General features: G+C 41.8%; 1 protein-coding gene across 4 annotated transcripts in view; it reads right to left on the reverse strand.

The window, feature by feature from the left end:
• Nucleotides 1–15,598, reverse strand: part of cdk6 (cyclin dependent kinase 6) — a 265,424-nt gene that overhangs the window by 150,150 nt on the left and 99,676 nt on the right. For all 4 annotated transcript variants that reach the window (XM_078239057.1, XM_078239065.1, XM_078239048.1 and 1 more), the window contains exon 4: nucleotides 767–934. In XM_078239057.1, the coding sequence (XP_078095183.1) occupies nucleotides 767–934 (168 nt within the window). The remainder of the gene's footprint in view (nucleotides 1–766; nucleotides 935–15,598) is intronic.

A 15,598-nucleotide genomic window follows, 5' to 3' on the forward strand; every position in this document is an offset into this window, starting at 1 on the left:
CCAGACGGATTGTAGCAGTTCAAGAATTCGGTACAACACTACCTTCTCCAGTGCAATTGGCAATCAGCAACAAATGCTGGCCAAACCAGACACATGCACATGCCATGAAAAACATCAATATTTACTATTTGATTTGAAGTGTTAACCCAAAGAAATTTGATATGAATACATTAAGCTTATGATAACTTCATCCACAATCTTTCCCAGGCTATAGTGAGTAGCATTTACCAGTGAAAGAGTACAGCTAATGAAATCATATACACACAGAATATGTGCTGGGCAGAACTCACTTCTGGTTCCAAAATGAAGAAAAGTCACCAAATTGTTAAAATATTTACACATCCATATGGGAATATTTTACCAGCGGTCATAACGAATTGTATTAATCAGTACATGCCATCTGGGTTGCCATGGCCTGTTCTTCTACTTGGAATTATGGGTATTCTCTTATGTGGGCCTTTATCCACAAGTACAGCCACAGATAACCAAGGATACTTAAATGCCAAGTAGTCTTGATATGAAGTCACAGAAATAGCTAAGAAAATAAATTACAGAGCATAATGGGCCAAAAGTATTTAATTACTTTAAGCACTTTTATTAACTGTTCCAAGGCAGCCAGTTTGGTCTATCAGAAAGAACACCACCTCCCCCCACCCCGGCACCCCCCCCCAACCCCCAACTGAAACCTACCTGCAAGATAAAACGTTAATGCCCTTCCACTGGTTTCAAGGTTACGTATTCTCATAGAAATCATTCAGGAACTTACCACTGAGGTAAGTGCCATCTGAAAACTATAGATGCGTGCCAAGCCAAAATCAGCCAGCTTTATTTGGCCACTGCTGGTTACAAGTATATTTTGGGGCTTCAAGTCTCGATGAACCACACGATGTGAATGAAGGAAGTCTAGTCCACGAAGCAGCTGGAACATCATATCCTTCATAAAAGGAAAGGAAAACAGGACATTAGAAAATATTTTTAAAAAATCTTATTCATGTTATATTTTTGGTTTAAAAGATTCAAATACTGCATAGTTTATTTTTGTTCCTTCGCCCTGTAAAAAAAATCTCACCTTTTGTCCTTACATCAAGTTCAGTAATTTCAAAGTCCTTCACTGCAATGTTTTACTACACTAGAGAGAGTAATAAATGTCATATTTACATACATGTGCCATAATGAGTATGCATTCAAATTGAGTCATGGTGCTAGCTGTGTCTTATTCTGAGGCCTAAGTGTTTCACTATACTGAATTTCTAACTTACTTGGAATAAGGAATAGCGACCTATATATTGCAGTTTGGTGACAACAGTGTACAGTAAATAGTGTAAATGGGAGAGACAAGTTGCAACTGATTAGTCATACAGTAAGTGAGTGGGCAAAACTGTGGCAGATGGTGTTCAATGTGGGCAAATGTGAAGCTTCCATATTGGCCCTAAAAAAGACAGATCAGATTAGTTCCTAAATAGTGGAGAAGCTGGGAACTAAGGAAGAACATATTTAGAGATCCTAAATATATCTCCCAATATCACTTAATTCCATGGAATTAAAAACCTATTGATCTCAACCAGAACCCTCTGGGGTAGGCAATTCCAAAGATTCGCAAACCCCTTGGGATGAAGAACTATCTCCTCATCTTAGTCCTAAATGATCAATTCCTTATGCTAAGACTGGGCCACCATGTTCTGGATTCACTATCCAGGGGTAACAACTTCTCAGTTTCTACCCAGCCAAGCCCCTTCACATCCTTGTGTGTTTCAATGAGGTCACCTCTCCTTCTTCTAAACTCCAGAGGGTATAGGCACAATTTACAGCCTCACATCCCAGGAACAATCTAAAGAACCTTTACTGTGCCACCTCCAATGCAAGTATATCCTTCCATAGAAGGAAGAAAACTTCAGTGCTTCAGGTGTGGTATCACCAAAGCCTGATATAACTGTAGCAAGAATTCCCTTTACAATAAAGGGCAAAATACTACTTGTCTTCCGAATTGCTTGCTGTATCTACATGCTAACTTTGTGTTCCTTGTTGGGATTTCTAATGTTAACATTTAAAAGCCTTATGTCTTTTTGGATGGTATTTTCCCATTCTGAGATGAGTTGCAGTGGCTCCAGAGCAGGTGGCTCCAGAGGTGACTATACCGCTGGCCAGAGGTGGTTAATATTTTAAAAATCTTTCCATTAACAGCTGCTCTGGTCCATTTCTGCCATTTTTAACACTTATTCATTTTCAGGTGACATGTTATTTTTCTTTCAATTTCAAAATATCTTTAATGCTTTACAAAGTACAAATCCTACCATTTTGTTGACTTGAATTACATACATCAAAAAATATTCAATAGCTTAATTTGGGTAGTGTATTTCTTCTTTGCAGTGTAAAGAACAGTCAAAACTAGTTTTTAGGTTGTGAATATTAATTCCAAGATATTTCATTTATCAGCATAGAACTTGAACACAGCAGTGACTTCATATTTTTGCTTAGATCAATAAAATAAAGTCACAATTAACTGAATCTGCAATTCCTAATGAGAGATGAAAGTCATTATTAGCAGAAAACAGAGAAACACGGATAAAGTATGAAATAATCTTAATAGGCTGAAATACAAGTGAATTCATCATCAAGAATCATTCACATCCTGGCAGTATTACTCACCTTATTAGAGGAGAATTTTAATAAGCGTGAGCATGTTGGATTGGGCACATAAGAGGAGGGGTTTGTTAAAGTGGAAAACATTCTAGATGCATTGGAAAATGGACTTGAACATGCCGAATTCTGGGAGTTACCTTGGCAGGCAGTCAACCCACTCTCAGGAGGAAGTTGGCATTTTAAGTATGTTAATGAGGATGGCAGCTTCAGAATAAACCACTTTGCATGTTTTACCATGGGCAACTGAGTTTCCCAGATCTTGAGAAACTGGCTAGCTGAAAGGAGGCAACAACAGTTTTCAAAGGGAAGTACCTTTACAGCATTGTTTGTGGGTTAGGAAGGGCATTGGTGTTTCCCTCCAGCACCACCCCCCCCCTCCCCTCCCTCAAGCTCCGCCTTAGGAGGTAGCTCCCTCCATAGAAAGTCTCTCACATCAGGGATCACATCTCTCCTCCCAGGATATGGAATTGGAACCCCTCCCCCTCTCCCAACCCAAGTCTGGGATCAGACTTATCTGGCCGTGCTGTCTGTTCCATGGCAGTCCCCACAAGCAGCTTGAAGCCAAGTCTGATAAAAATCTGTTTTTTGGGGAACAAACCAGGGCCACAAGATGCATGCTCAGGTTTCCAGATACAGTATTTTGGTTTCCTGCCTGAAACTTTGTTCTCCACATCAACCCTCCACTACCCCTTTCCCTGCACCTCCCCAATCCCCACTCGCCTCAGCAACTATCCAGACCCTAATCTCCATAACAAGAAAGCACTAATAAATTACTAAATGATTATTGTATGCATTTTATATACGAGGTGTAGTGGATCGGATATAAAAGCAACCAGGTGCTCCAGATTTAAATCCAGCCTCATCTCACCAAAGTCTGGCTTCAAAAAGATCAGAAAAGTCTATTGTATGGGGATGTATTCAAACATTTTTGTCAAGGAGAGGGGAATTGGGAATTTTTCTGACCTCATAATCCTCTCTCCGTCTTCAAGGAGCCTGCTGCCCTATTTTTGTATTGGGAAGGGAGCTCGGCTGGAAACGGGCCCACCGTCTCTGGTGTAGGCCTGAGATGGGCATTGGAGTTCAATTAATGGTGACGCTAGCAGATTAGGAGGCCTGCTTCCGTCTACTGGGACATTGGCCCAGTTGTATTCATGGCTGTTATGCTCTCTAGTCAAGTATACATAATGAAGTCATTAAATAACTGTCAAAAAAGCAGGTGGAGCAGGTGGTCAGACGTCCGTTTCTTTTCCATAAGGCCTCATATGAATCCCTGGCTAAGTTCTTAGAATGACTGATTGACTCAGCTCAGCAGGGGTCTGTTTATTCAGTTGCCAAGGGGAGTGCTATCCCCTTGTGATATTATCATTATTACCTTGTAGTAACTTGATTTTTTTGAAGGGTTTTTAAAGACCTGTGTGTTTATATGGGGAAGATTAAGAGGTGTAAAGTGGATTGAAGATTTCTTCAATAGGACTTTCACTGCCTGTGATTGATTGACACCTTCATGAGAAGGTAAGAGGTTAATATCTTTCACATAGAATGTTGAATGCAATTTTTCCTTATTGTTTCCCGACTCAGGTTCTTCCATGCTTCATGACTCTTCTGAGATTCAGTGAGCCGATCTCCTCACAAAACAGGCTCACCCAACTCCATCAAAATTGCAGGGTGGGGTGGGGGTTGAAATACTCATTCCCACAATACAGCCGGCAAGGACGAGATTGCTTATTGTGAGCTCATTGCCCATATTTTTATCCTGCACTGGCAAAAATTGCTGGAAACAGGAGTCAAGAGCAGGAATCCTGAAATTGTGTCTGGCCAGTCATATTTGAAAACCTTCCACAGAGGCATGAAAATCACATAATAATATCCACTTCAGGTCATATTGCAATCCTATTGCTAAAGCCTTACGTTATGCCATCATCTAATTAGATATTGGACAATATAGGCAGTCTGCTGAATACAAGATATTTGGGTCATTTATGGAAGTGGCCAACGGTACCCGATCAAATATGTAAGAAACTCTTGAAACTTTAAAAGTCTGAATTTCTAAAATCTAACCTTACACCTTGTGAAAACTTGAAGTACTGGATCCCAGCGTATGACAGTGGACGGAAACTAGCTGATGGCGGGTTTGATGGTGAGTGGGTGCAGTGAATCTGGCAGGAGTCAAAAAGTCAGAAATCTGCTAGTATAAATTGACATTGCAATTCTCTCAATGGCGGCTTACTCTTCCCACTGGCAGGCAGTGTAAATACCTTTTGTATTCATTTGCATTTCATGAATGCTTATTGAAACAACTGTCCGCTGGCATCCCGTCAGGCCTTTCAAACTTGCGACACGCCTGAGGGAATTTATGACAAACTCAATTATTAATCAGTGGTGTGCACAAGGCTATCCATAGTTTGCCAAAGACTTCGGGAAGGTACAACGATATTATGTCATAGTGCTGCACCGCTCCTGTTGTTCACCATTCTGCCAGGGCCGACTGGTTCCTGCCTCCATCTCCATGCCCAGCTGGTCTTCTTGGACAGCACCATGCCACTAGACCCACAGATCCTCTCCTGTGTCACCGAATCAAATCAGTACTGCACCTGGAGTTGGGGAGTAAAGGGGTCACATCGGTCCTAGCGCAACACAGCAGTGTTTATCTGAACAGGATTATGCTGCGGGACCCATGCAACCAATGCAACAAAGGTCTGAATTTCAACTGGAGGGTGGAGTGTGCAGTTAGGCTGGGGGTGGTGGTGGTGGTGTGGCCCAACAAGGACAAGAGAAGGGTAATATAGAAGGAGAGCTGTGCAAGTGGTGGCTGGGGGTCACGATGGCAGGCAGAGGGGCAAGGAGGTGGATGAAGAAGATGAACAAGGAAGATAGAGGGAGGCTGGAGGTAAGGGAAGCTGGACTCCGACAATGCTGCATGAAAAGTTCATAAACAAGGGGGTCAAAGGAATACCACATCATTTACTGGAAGGGGATTAAGATTCCAGAGGTGGTGGGTAGATGTCAGAGTGGGACATGGACACCTTGCAGATGATGGGTTCGGGGGGGGCAAGTGGTGGTGGTTGAAGTTTATTAACAGGGGGTTTGAGTTTAAGAGCCATTGGGTTATGCTGCAACTGTACAGGACCTTGGTGAGACCACATTTGGAATATTGTGTGCAGTTCTGGTCACCTCACTATAAGGAGGATGTGGAAGCATTGGAGAGAGTGCAGAGGAGATTTACCAGGATGCTGCCTGGTTTGGAGGATAGGTCTTATGAGGAAAGGTTGAGGGAGCTAGGGTTTTTCTCTTCAGGGCGGAGGAGGATGAGAGGCGACTTAATAGAGGTTTATAAGATGATGAGGGGGATAGATAGAGTGGACGTTCAGAGACTATTTCCTCGGGTGAATGCTGCTGTTACTAGGGGGCATAACTGTAAGGTTCATGGTGGGAGATATAGGAGGGATGTCTGAGGTAGGTTCTTTACTCAGAGTAGTTGAGGTCTGGAATGGACTGCCTGCTGTGATAGTGGAGTCAGACACTTTAGGAACTTTCAGGCGGTTATTAGATAGGCACATGGAGCACACCAGAATTATAGGGAGTGGGATAGCTTGATCTTGGTTTCGGACAAAGCTCAGCACAACATCGAGGGCCGAAGGACCTGTAATGTGCTGTACTGTTCTATATTCTATGAAGAGGGGAACAGATTTCCTCTCAAGTCTGCTAGCCTTTTCCCCTTGGATTGCTGACTTCTTGCATGGTCTGGTGATGACAGGTGGGCTGGAGAGAGTGGTATGATTGTGCTGGACTGGTGTTTAAATATGGTGCCGGGACCTTTGAATGCGCCAGCTGAGGGCAGGCGGATAAATCAGCTGTTGACCCACCGGCAGAGTTGGAGGGGAACTCGCTTATACATAATTAATGAGCTTCCAAGTGCAGTATCTGGCGTGAGATCACACTATTCTGGTCAGCGGGACAGGTGTAGCCAGAGGTCTCTGCCACTGCACTTAGGGGGGATTCTCTGGCCTTTCTGCGGCAGGAGGCAGTGCATGCACCATTTACTGGCGGTGGAATCTTCTGGTCCCACCACTGTTCATGGGATTTCCCATTGACCGCACTCCATGGTGCTGGGAAACCTGCAATTGGGGCTGCATCATCGACTCGGGACCATTACATCCCGTCAGTGTGAAAAGCTGGAGAATTCTGGCTATAATCTCAAAATGGGAGAATTCCACCTCTGAGGTCAGAATTTTCTAGTTCCTTTCTTCCCTGTGCCAGACAAGTGCAGCATATTCCAAGAGTACGGTTTCAATTCAGGGTTAGGATTACAGGTATTTTTTCCTGGGTCATTCCATGTTCCACAGACTGAGCCATTGAAAAGGTTCAGGCTTGTGTTGGCACTTGCATCATTAACTCAGTCCTGGTTAGACTATGTTGGCTCTCTGTGTCCCAGACAACTTTCATCCTTGATCATGCTCTCTCCTCTTCCAAAGATCTCTCTTCTTTCCTCTTGCTTGAGGTTCATTCATTATCCACCGCTTTGCAAAGCAGAATGAAGGTTTTTACGAACATGATGAATGCTTTACAAATGTAAATTGTTGTTGTTTTAACTGCTGTCACGTTCTAACATTTTGGTCAAATTGTAGAAGAACCTACCTTTGTTTAATTCAGGGCTACACAATCTACTGTCAATCTAACAATAAATCACTCATCTCATTCAGTGAAAGAACCATAGAAAGCCTTTTCTTCTACCTAACCTTTGTGTAGGGAATTAAAATCAAACCTTGTAGCAACACAGATAACAGATTTAAGCCAACATGGAAACATCTCAAAGAATGAGAGCCTTCTTTTCAGCGCTGATCAAACTTATCTTGACCTGGATGCATGCTGCTTATGCTGCAGTTTAAGTTTGATTTACAATGACGTGGACAGGGAATCAGAGAGAAACCCGTGCTTATTTAAAATATATTTCCTTTGAAAATAAGGGATTTATTTGTTTTTAATTTTATGAATCAACTTTTTGATTAGCTGATAATAATTTAGCATTGAACTATTATAGGCAATATATATCTATTTGCAAGCTATCAAATAAAACTATAGAATCCAGATCTAACTATATAAAGTGCAGATAAAAATCTGGGAAGCAAAGGTTTACGTATACATTATAAGCAGTTTTTGTAATCAACACTTTTGAAGGCTTTTATTAGAAAAGATAGCAAACCCATTATTCATGCTTCTTCTGTTCTTTCAAAAGTAATTAATGCAAATATAATGACCGTGAACTCCACAACCCACAAACTTACTAAACCGAACAAACAATATCACCACTGCAGGGCAAGGGTACAGAATATGTTTTATCGTCTTGAATGCTTGCTGTTCTTGCTCATTTCAGATCTTAATGGTGCATTTCACTGCAGTGGTAAGCAGTTCTGTGAAAAGTGCACACCGCATAATAAAAGTGATGCTGTCTGTTGGCTCCATAATTTATTGACAGAACTTATTGCAAGTAGAGTTGGTAGATTTGTGCACAAGTTCAATTTTTCTGCTATATCTCAATTGACCACCATTGTCTTTACTTAAAGATTGATTGTAAAGAGAATGGAAATCCATTAATGCAAAAAAACCCAACATAAACAAGATTGAATCATAAATAACTGAACAAGTCAAAGCTTTGAGGTATAAAATTGACGAATTACTGAACATTTATGGCTTCCTTATTATAATTTTCAAGGAGGGATTTTCTTTATTCTAAAATTACACTGTGGGATATTAAGTTATAAATGTTTAATGCACTCTTCCGAAACTTCTTTTGATAATACTTTAGTGTTGTGGTTAACCAATTGCATGCAACATCATTGCATAATTTTTATGTTACTTTCATTTATTCAATTTTGGTTTTGTTTCTATTTTACTTTTCCTTCTTTCATTTCAACTATGTTCTCAGTTTCTTTGATAGCTTGAGTGGGGCAGAGAGGAATTTCTGATCTTTGTTCCCTCCAAATTAATCTGGGTTTTTTTTTGGAAGGGAACACATGTGCCGGAATTCTACCACCTCGCCCGCCAGGGAATCGAAACGGTTGAGGGTCCGACTATGGAAATCTCCTTTGTACTTGGGCGGGAATTTCCGGTCTCGCTCGAGTGAGGCAGTAAAATCCTGCCCAATGAGTGTGTGTGAGGTGAAGAATATATGGGTGGACCACAGGATCTTTTCCTGCTTTTGGTGTTTGCTGTTTAGGTCAGAGAGAATATTTTAAATCGGAGGGAGGGTCGGGTAACTTTACCTAACAGAAACAGCCATATTGTGATATCCACCACCTTAAACATTCACTCCCTCCACCATTAACTCATAATGTGTACCATCTATTAAATACACCGCAGAAATGCACCACAGCTCATTCAAAAACGTTCCAAACTGTGAACTCTACCAACGAGAAGAACAAGGACAGCAGACTCCTGAGAACAACATCACCTGCAAGTTCCTCTCCAAGTCACACACTACCCGGACTTGGAACAATATCACCATTCTTTCAGTCACAAGATCAAAATTCCTTCCGAACGGCACTGTGTGTACACCTACACTACATGGACTGCAGGGATTCTAGAAGGTACCTCACCACCACCTTCTCAAGGGCAATTAGAGATGGGCAATGAATGCTGGCCTAGATGTGATGCCCACATCCCTAGAATGCCCTGGCATTCAATATAATCATGGCTGATCTTCAATTCTACTTTCCCACACACTTCACAAGTTGCTTCTCTGAGATCTGAAAAAACGATTGAGCTCACCTTTTTCAGGGCCTCTAAGTCCTTTTTGCAGTGACAGAAATGTAGACTGTGCATTGTTGTCAACTAGGTAAAACTGATACTTATTCCAATCAATTGTATTCATACTTAAATTTTATTTATATTAACATGCTCAGGGAAAGGAGAATTTTAAAAATGACAGAAAACCTGAATAGTTTAGCTCTTTTACTTTGTAGAAAATATATCTCTTGCTGCTGCTCTATTCAAATGTTAGTTGCAATGGAACAACATTAGGTTTTACTCCTCCAATATTTTTAACCAAGTATACAAACCAGATTAGGATTTTGTTGTATATATGACTTTAAGAAACATTTCCAGAGTTAAAGCCACGCACGGGGTGAAATTCAATTTCAGAGAGATGCAAAATGGGCACTGTTTGTTAGCCCAACATAAAGGAAAATTGTCTGAGTGTATGAAAGGCGGTTGATATGTTAATATCCATCTTGTGTACCTGCCGAAGTTGAACTTTACTCCCATCATGATTGGATTTGTTTAGTATGATTTGGCATCATTTTAAAAATCAACATTTCACTCAAGGATCGTATTTTATTTAGTCAGGTATAGATAAATTGTGTTCCTTCATTTGCTCATTTATGCATGCTTAAACATGTCTGAGATGTTTTCTGCAGCTATTTTATTTTTTGGCCTAAATTTACAGAAATGCCATAATCTGCTTGTCGCCTGCAGCAATTCTGAGTAGAACAAACTATCATCACTGCAACAAGGATTTTGCTAAGGTCCCAATGCCAGATAAAATAAGTACAAAGAAAAACAGGCTAATTTTCATAATTCATTCTGATTGTTCAACTGCAGACCAAAGGTAATACTGAAATGGCAACTCTTCTAAGAATGAAGTTGTGCGTTACCTAGGAATCTTAGCAAACATGACACTCAGCAGGTCTAAACAATTCAGAGTGCCAAAAAAAATCTAATAGAACATACAAGTCATAAACTCAGGAGGCGGCCATTTGGCCCATTGAATTCATGCGGCACTCTACAGAGCAATACAGTCAGTCACAATCCCTCACTCTGTTCCGTAGCCCTGTAAGTTTATTTCCCTCAACTGCTCTTTCAATTTCATTTTGAAATCAATCATCATTTCTGCTTCCATCACTCTTGTGTTCCCAGTCATTACCACTCGTTGCGTAAAAAAGTTCTTTCTCACATCCCCCCTGCATCTTTTGCCCAAACCCTTAAATCTGTGTCCCTTAGTCCTGTACCATCAGCTAATGGGAAGTTTATTTTGTCTACCTTATCCAAACCTTTCACTCTTTTACACATCTGTCCAAAACAGTAGAATACAAGTCAGAGGGAATTGTGATCAAACTGATAATGCCGTGGACAGCCCACAATTGGAGCTCATTTATGAGGGAAAAATAAGTGACTTTTAGTCTGGAAAGAAAGGGGTATTTTTTTGTAGAGGAATGCGATAGTAAATTGTGTGGAAAAGGTTAATCTGGAACGTGGTTGTAAATAGTGGGAGTAGAACAAGAGAACATAGGTTCAAACTAGCAAAAGGTAACTTTATGACTGATATCAGGAGATTGTTCTTAATGCATAGAATGATTGTCAGTTGAAAGAAACATCCAGCCATAAAACGATCTTCATTTATTTTTGCATATTTATATGGGTTGAACTAGATACCCTACAATCATTTATGAATCAAGGAGTATAATGGGGGGAGTGTATTGTTGCTCTGGATAGATGAATTAAGATGGGCCAAATGGCCTTCATCAATCATAGGTTTCTTGTCTTTGTGATAGATATTGGAATTGATTAGTTCATTGGATAAGGGGCTTAGTACATGAGGCCACGTGAAAAACTAACCTTTTCCCTCAGCTACATGTTGCAAGCTGTCCTGCACTACAGTCTTGATATATTGTATGTTCCTGAGAATGATATGTTCCTCTTTGTTTTCAAGCATTTGGCATTACGGCATTCAAATCATAATTATGGAAGCTTTGAAGATCTACTGAAGGGACTCATCAAGGCTCTTTAAACAGCACCTTCCAAACCCACGATCACTAACATCCAGAAAGGCAAGGGCAGCAGATACATTGGAACATCGTCGTCTGGAAGTTCCCCTCCAAGTCTCTCACCATCCTGACTTGAAAACATATTGCTCTTCCTTCACTATCACTGGGTCAAAATTTTGGAACTCCTTCCCTAACAGCACTGTGGGTATACCTACACCTCATGGACTGCAGCAGTTCAAGAAGGCAGCTGCCACCATCATCTCACGGGCAACTAGGCATGGGCAATAAATGCTAGCCTAGCCAGCGATGCCCACATCCCGTAAATTAATTTTTAAAAACAAGTTGTGATGCCACATTTGACACCACCTCAAGTGTTTTGATTTTGAAAGTTATGTCAGTGACCAACAGCCACATAAATGAGTGTGGTTCAACCTTCTAATTTCTGACAATCTGAGTGGTATTAAAATCAAAATAGTACATTCAGCAGATTCTCACCGATTATCTAAACTTCTTGTCTGAATTACTGTATTCGCTTTGAAGTGTATTTATCTTTCACATGTATAGACTAATAATAACCTTCCAATAATTAGCTGCTTATAATTACAAATGTAAATACAAAGTGGTGACATTGCAGGTATGATACCAGATATGAAGCCACTGAACTGAAATGTAATTCCATGAGTGACAGTATCAAGCAATTCATGTTCTGCATTGGCCACAAATTTTGAAATCGCACCTAGACCTTAATGTTCAGGCCATTTATATACATCAACACACACTATATATTATATATAATATTCATATAAAACACTACCCCTGGGGAACTCCAGCCAAAAAACATTCACTAACCCCTATTCTCTGTTTCCTGTGACTCGGCCAACTTTGTGTCCATGTTGCTACTGTCCTTTTTGCTCCATGGGTTTGAACTTTGTTCACAAGTCTGTTGTGCCACACTTTATGAAATGCCTTTTGGAATCTACATACACCTCAACATTACCCTCTCTTTCCTTCTTTGTTACCTCAACAAAGGAGGGAAACTGTAACTTCACCTGGTCCTCCTGTTGGAAGTAGGTTTTCCAACCAGAAAGCCTGCAAACTAATGTTGTCAAGATGGCGACAAACCCCGGCCACCTGATCCAAGCTGTAAAACCCTACTGAAAAATACCTTTAGGAACAACAAAGCCAAGAAACATGACCAGCAACAAGATGATATTAACTCAACATTCAGGCCTATACTGAGAAAAGTGTGAGCGACTTGCAAAAGAACCCTCTGATGGAATGTGGATGTAGCCACCACGAATGAAACCCACCTCATGGATCATTCATGAAGCAGTCTGTTCCTTAATTCAACCACGCTCTCTCCAGCCCATCACCTGCGAGGTACCTATGCCCAGTTGGACGTCTACCCACCCATCTAGGGTCTTTATGCGTCCCTTTCCAGTAGATGATGGGATAGCCCTCTGACCCCCTTGTCTGTGAGCTTTTCATGCTGCCTTATCAGAGTCCAGCTTCCTTCCTCTCGGTCTTCCCTTTGCATTTCATTGTTCATCACCTTTATCAACCTCCTTGCACCTTTGTGTGCCATCGTGCCCTCTCAAACTTCCACCCCCAGTCCTTACACAGGGGTGGCATGGTGGTACAGTGGTTAGCACTGCTGCCTCACAGCGCCAGGGGCCTGGGTTCGATTCCCAGCTTGGGTCACTGTCTGTGTGGAGTTTGCACATTCTCCCCGTGTTTCCTCCGGGTGCTCCGGTTTCCTCCCACAGTCAGAAAGATGTGCTGGTTAGGTGCGTTGACCCGGACAGGCATCGGAGTATGGCGACTAGGGGAATTTCATAGTAACTTAATTGCAGTGTTAATGTAAGCCTACTTGTGATTAATAAATATACTTTAACTTTCTCCTTCCACATCGGCCCCCTTGTCTTTGTCAACATCTCCCTCATCCTCAGCTTGCACCCCATACCCAGTCAAACTTTGGACGACTGGAGCGGAGGATTAATGAGTCCCACAGCACAGTTAAGTCCATAAAGACCAGCTCAGCATGGAGCTGGGAAGCACAAACTGGTCTTCCCCAGCAGAGTGGCGTTCAGCGTAACAGGAACGTTGCAGTGCTATGACAAGTAGGCTATGTTTTGTTCACTCAAAGTCTCGAGTGAACAGAGGTCCACCTTGCGCACACCACTCTTTTTCCAAACGGATTTGATGCCGACGTGATTTCCCACGAGCGTGACGCAATATTGGAAGGCCTGACGAGATTTCAATGATGAGCTGTTTTAATGAGCATTCATTCAACGGGAGAACATTAACCCGTCATTGGGAAATTGCAAACTGCTTTTATGCTGGCAGGTTTCTATTGGATTCGCCACTCTTGCCCTCAACCAAACCTGCCGTGGGTGGGATAGGAGAAGTCTGCCCTATCATTTCTAGAAACTTCCCCACCACAAAAGGTAAACAGACTGTTTAGGTACTGGATTTATCTGTACACTTTTTTTGAATAAGGGCATACAATTTGAAATTTTTCAATCCTTTGGCACCACCCCGAAGGAAGACTGGAAAATTATGGCCAGCATAATTTCTACTGTCACTTCCTTCTGTATCCTTGGATGCATCACATCCAGTTCTGATGCCTTATTAACTTTGTAGAAAACTGGTTGGCAGAGAGGAAACAAAGAGTAGGAATTAATGGGTCCTTTTCAAATTGGCAGGCAGTAACTAGTGGGGTGTCACAGGGATCGGTGCTGGACCCCAGTATTCACAATGTATATTAATGATTTGGATGAGGGAACAAAATGTAACATCTCAAAGTTTGCAGATGATACCAATGTTAAGTGGGAGGGTGAACTGTGACGAGGATGCAGAGATCCTTCAGCATGATCTGGACAGGTTGGATGAGTGGGCAGATCAATGGCAGATGCAGTATAATTTGGATAAATGTGAAGTTATTCACTTTGAAGCAAAAACAAGAGGGCAGGTTACTACCTGAATGGTTGTAAATTGGGAGAGTGGAGTGTGCAGTGGGACCTGGGTGTCCTTGTGCACCAGTCACTGAAGGTAAGCAATGCAGGTGCAGCAGGCGGTAAAGGCGGCAAATGATATGTTGACCTTCATTGCAAGAGGTTTCGAGTACAGGAGCAGGGATGTGTTGTTGCAATTATACAGGGCCTTGGCGAGGCCACACCTAGAATATTGTGTGCAGTTTTGGTCTCCTTTTCTGAGGAAGGATATTCTTGCTCTCGAGGGAATGCAGTGAAGGTTTACCTGGCTGATCCCGGGGATGGTGGGACTGAGGAGAGATAGAGTAGGTTAGGATTGTTTTCACTCGAGTTCAGATGAATGAGGGGGGATCTCATAAAGACTTATAAAATTCGAACAGGACTAGACAGGATAGATGCAGGGAGGATGTTCCCAATGGTGGGGGAGTCCAGAACCAGGGGTCACAGTCTGAGGATTCGGGGTAGACCATTTAGGATGGAGATGAGGAGATGTTTCTTCACCCAAAGAGTGGTGAGCCTGTGGAATTCGTTACTACAGGAAGTAGTTGATGCCAAAACATTGAATGCATTCAAGAGGCGGCTAGATATAGCACTTGGGGCGAATGGGATCAAAGGTTATGGGAGAAAGCAGGATTAGGCTATTGAGTTGGACAATTAGCCATGATCGTGATGGGCCAAATGGCCTCCTCCTGCTCCTATTTTCTATGTTAGTACAGCAGTCTATCCACTACTCCCTGTTATCAATTTTAAACCCTTCAGTATCAGAAGTATCAGTTTCTACCTCTTTGTTCCCCATGACCTGCACAACACCATCTTCCTTCATTGGTAAACATAGATGCAAAGTATTAAATACCTTGGCCATGCCCCCTGCCTCCATGCGTAAACCCCTTTCTTATTCCCCAATTAGCCCCTGTCCTCCTTTTACCACCCATTTACAATTTATATACCAATAGAAGACTATTGGATTCCCTTTTATGTTAGCTGCCAGTCTTTTCTCATGCTTTCTGTTTGCTTCTCTTATAATGCTTCTCCATTTTCCCTCTGAACCTTCTATATTCAGCCTGGTTCACAGTTGTATTGTTCATCTATCATCAGTCACAAGCATAATTTTTCTTCTTCATCTACATTTCTACCTCTTTTGTCATCCAGGGAGCTCTAGTTGTGTTTGCTCTATCTTTCCACTTCATGGGAATATAACTTGACTGT

This window comes from Mustelus asterias, chromosome 2 (assembly GCF_964213995.1).
Source record: "Mustelus asterias chromosome 2, sMusAst1.hap1.1, whole genome shotgun sequence".
Lineage (NCBI taxonomy): Eukaryota > Metazoa > Chordata > Chondrichthyes > Carcharhiniformes > Triakidae > Mustelus > Mustelus asterias.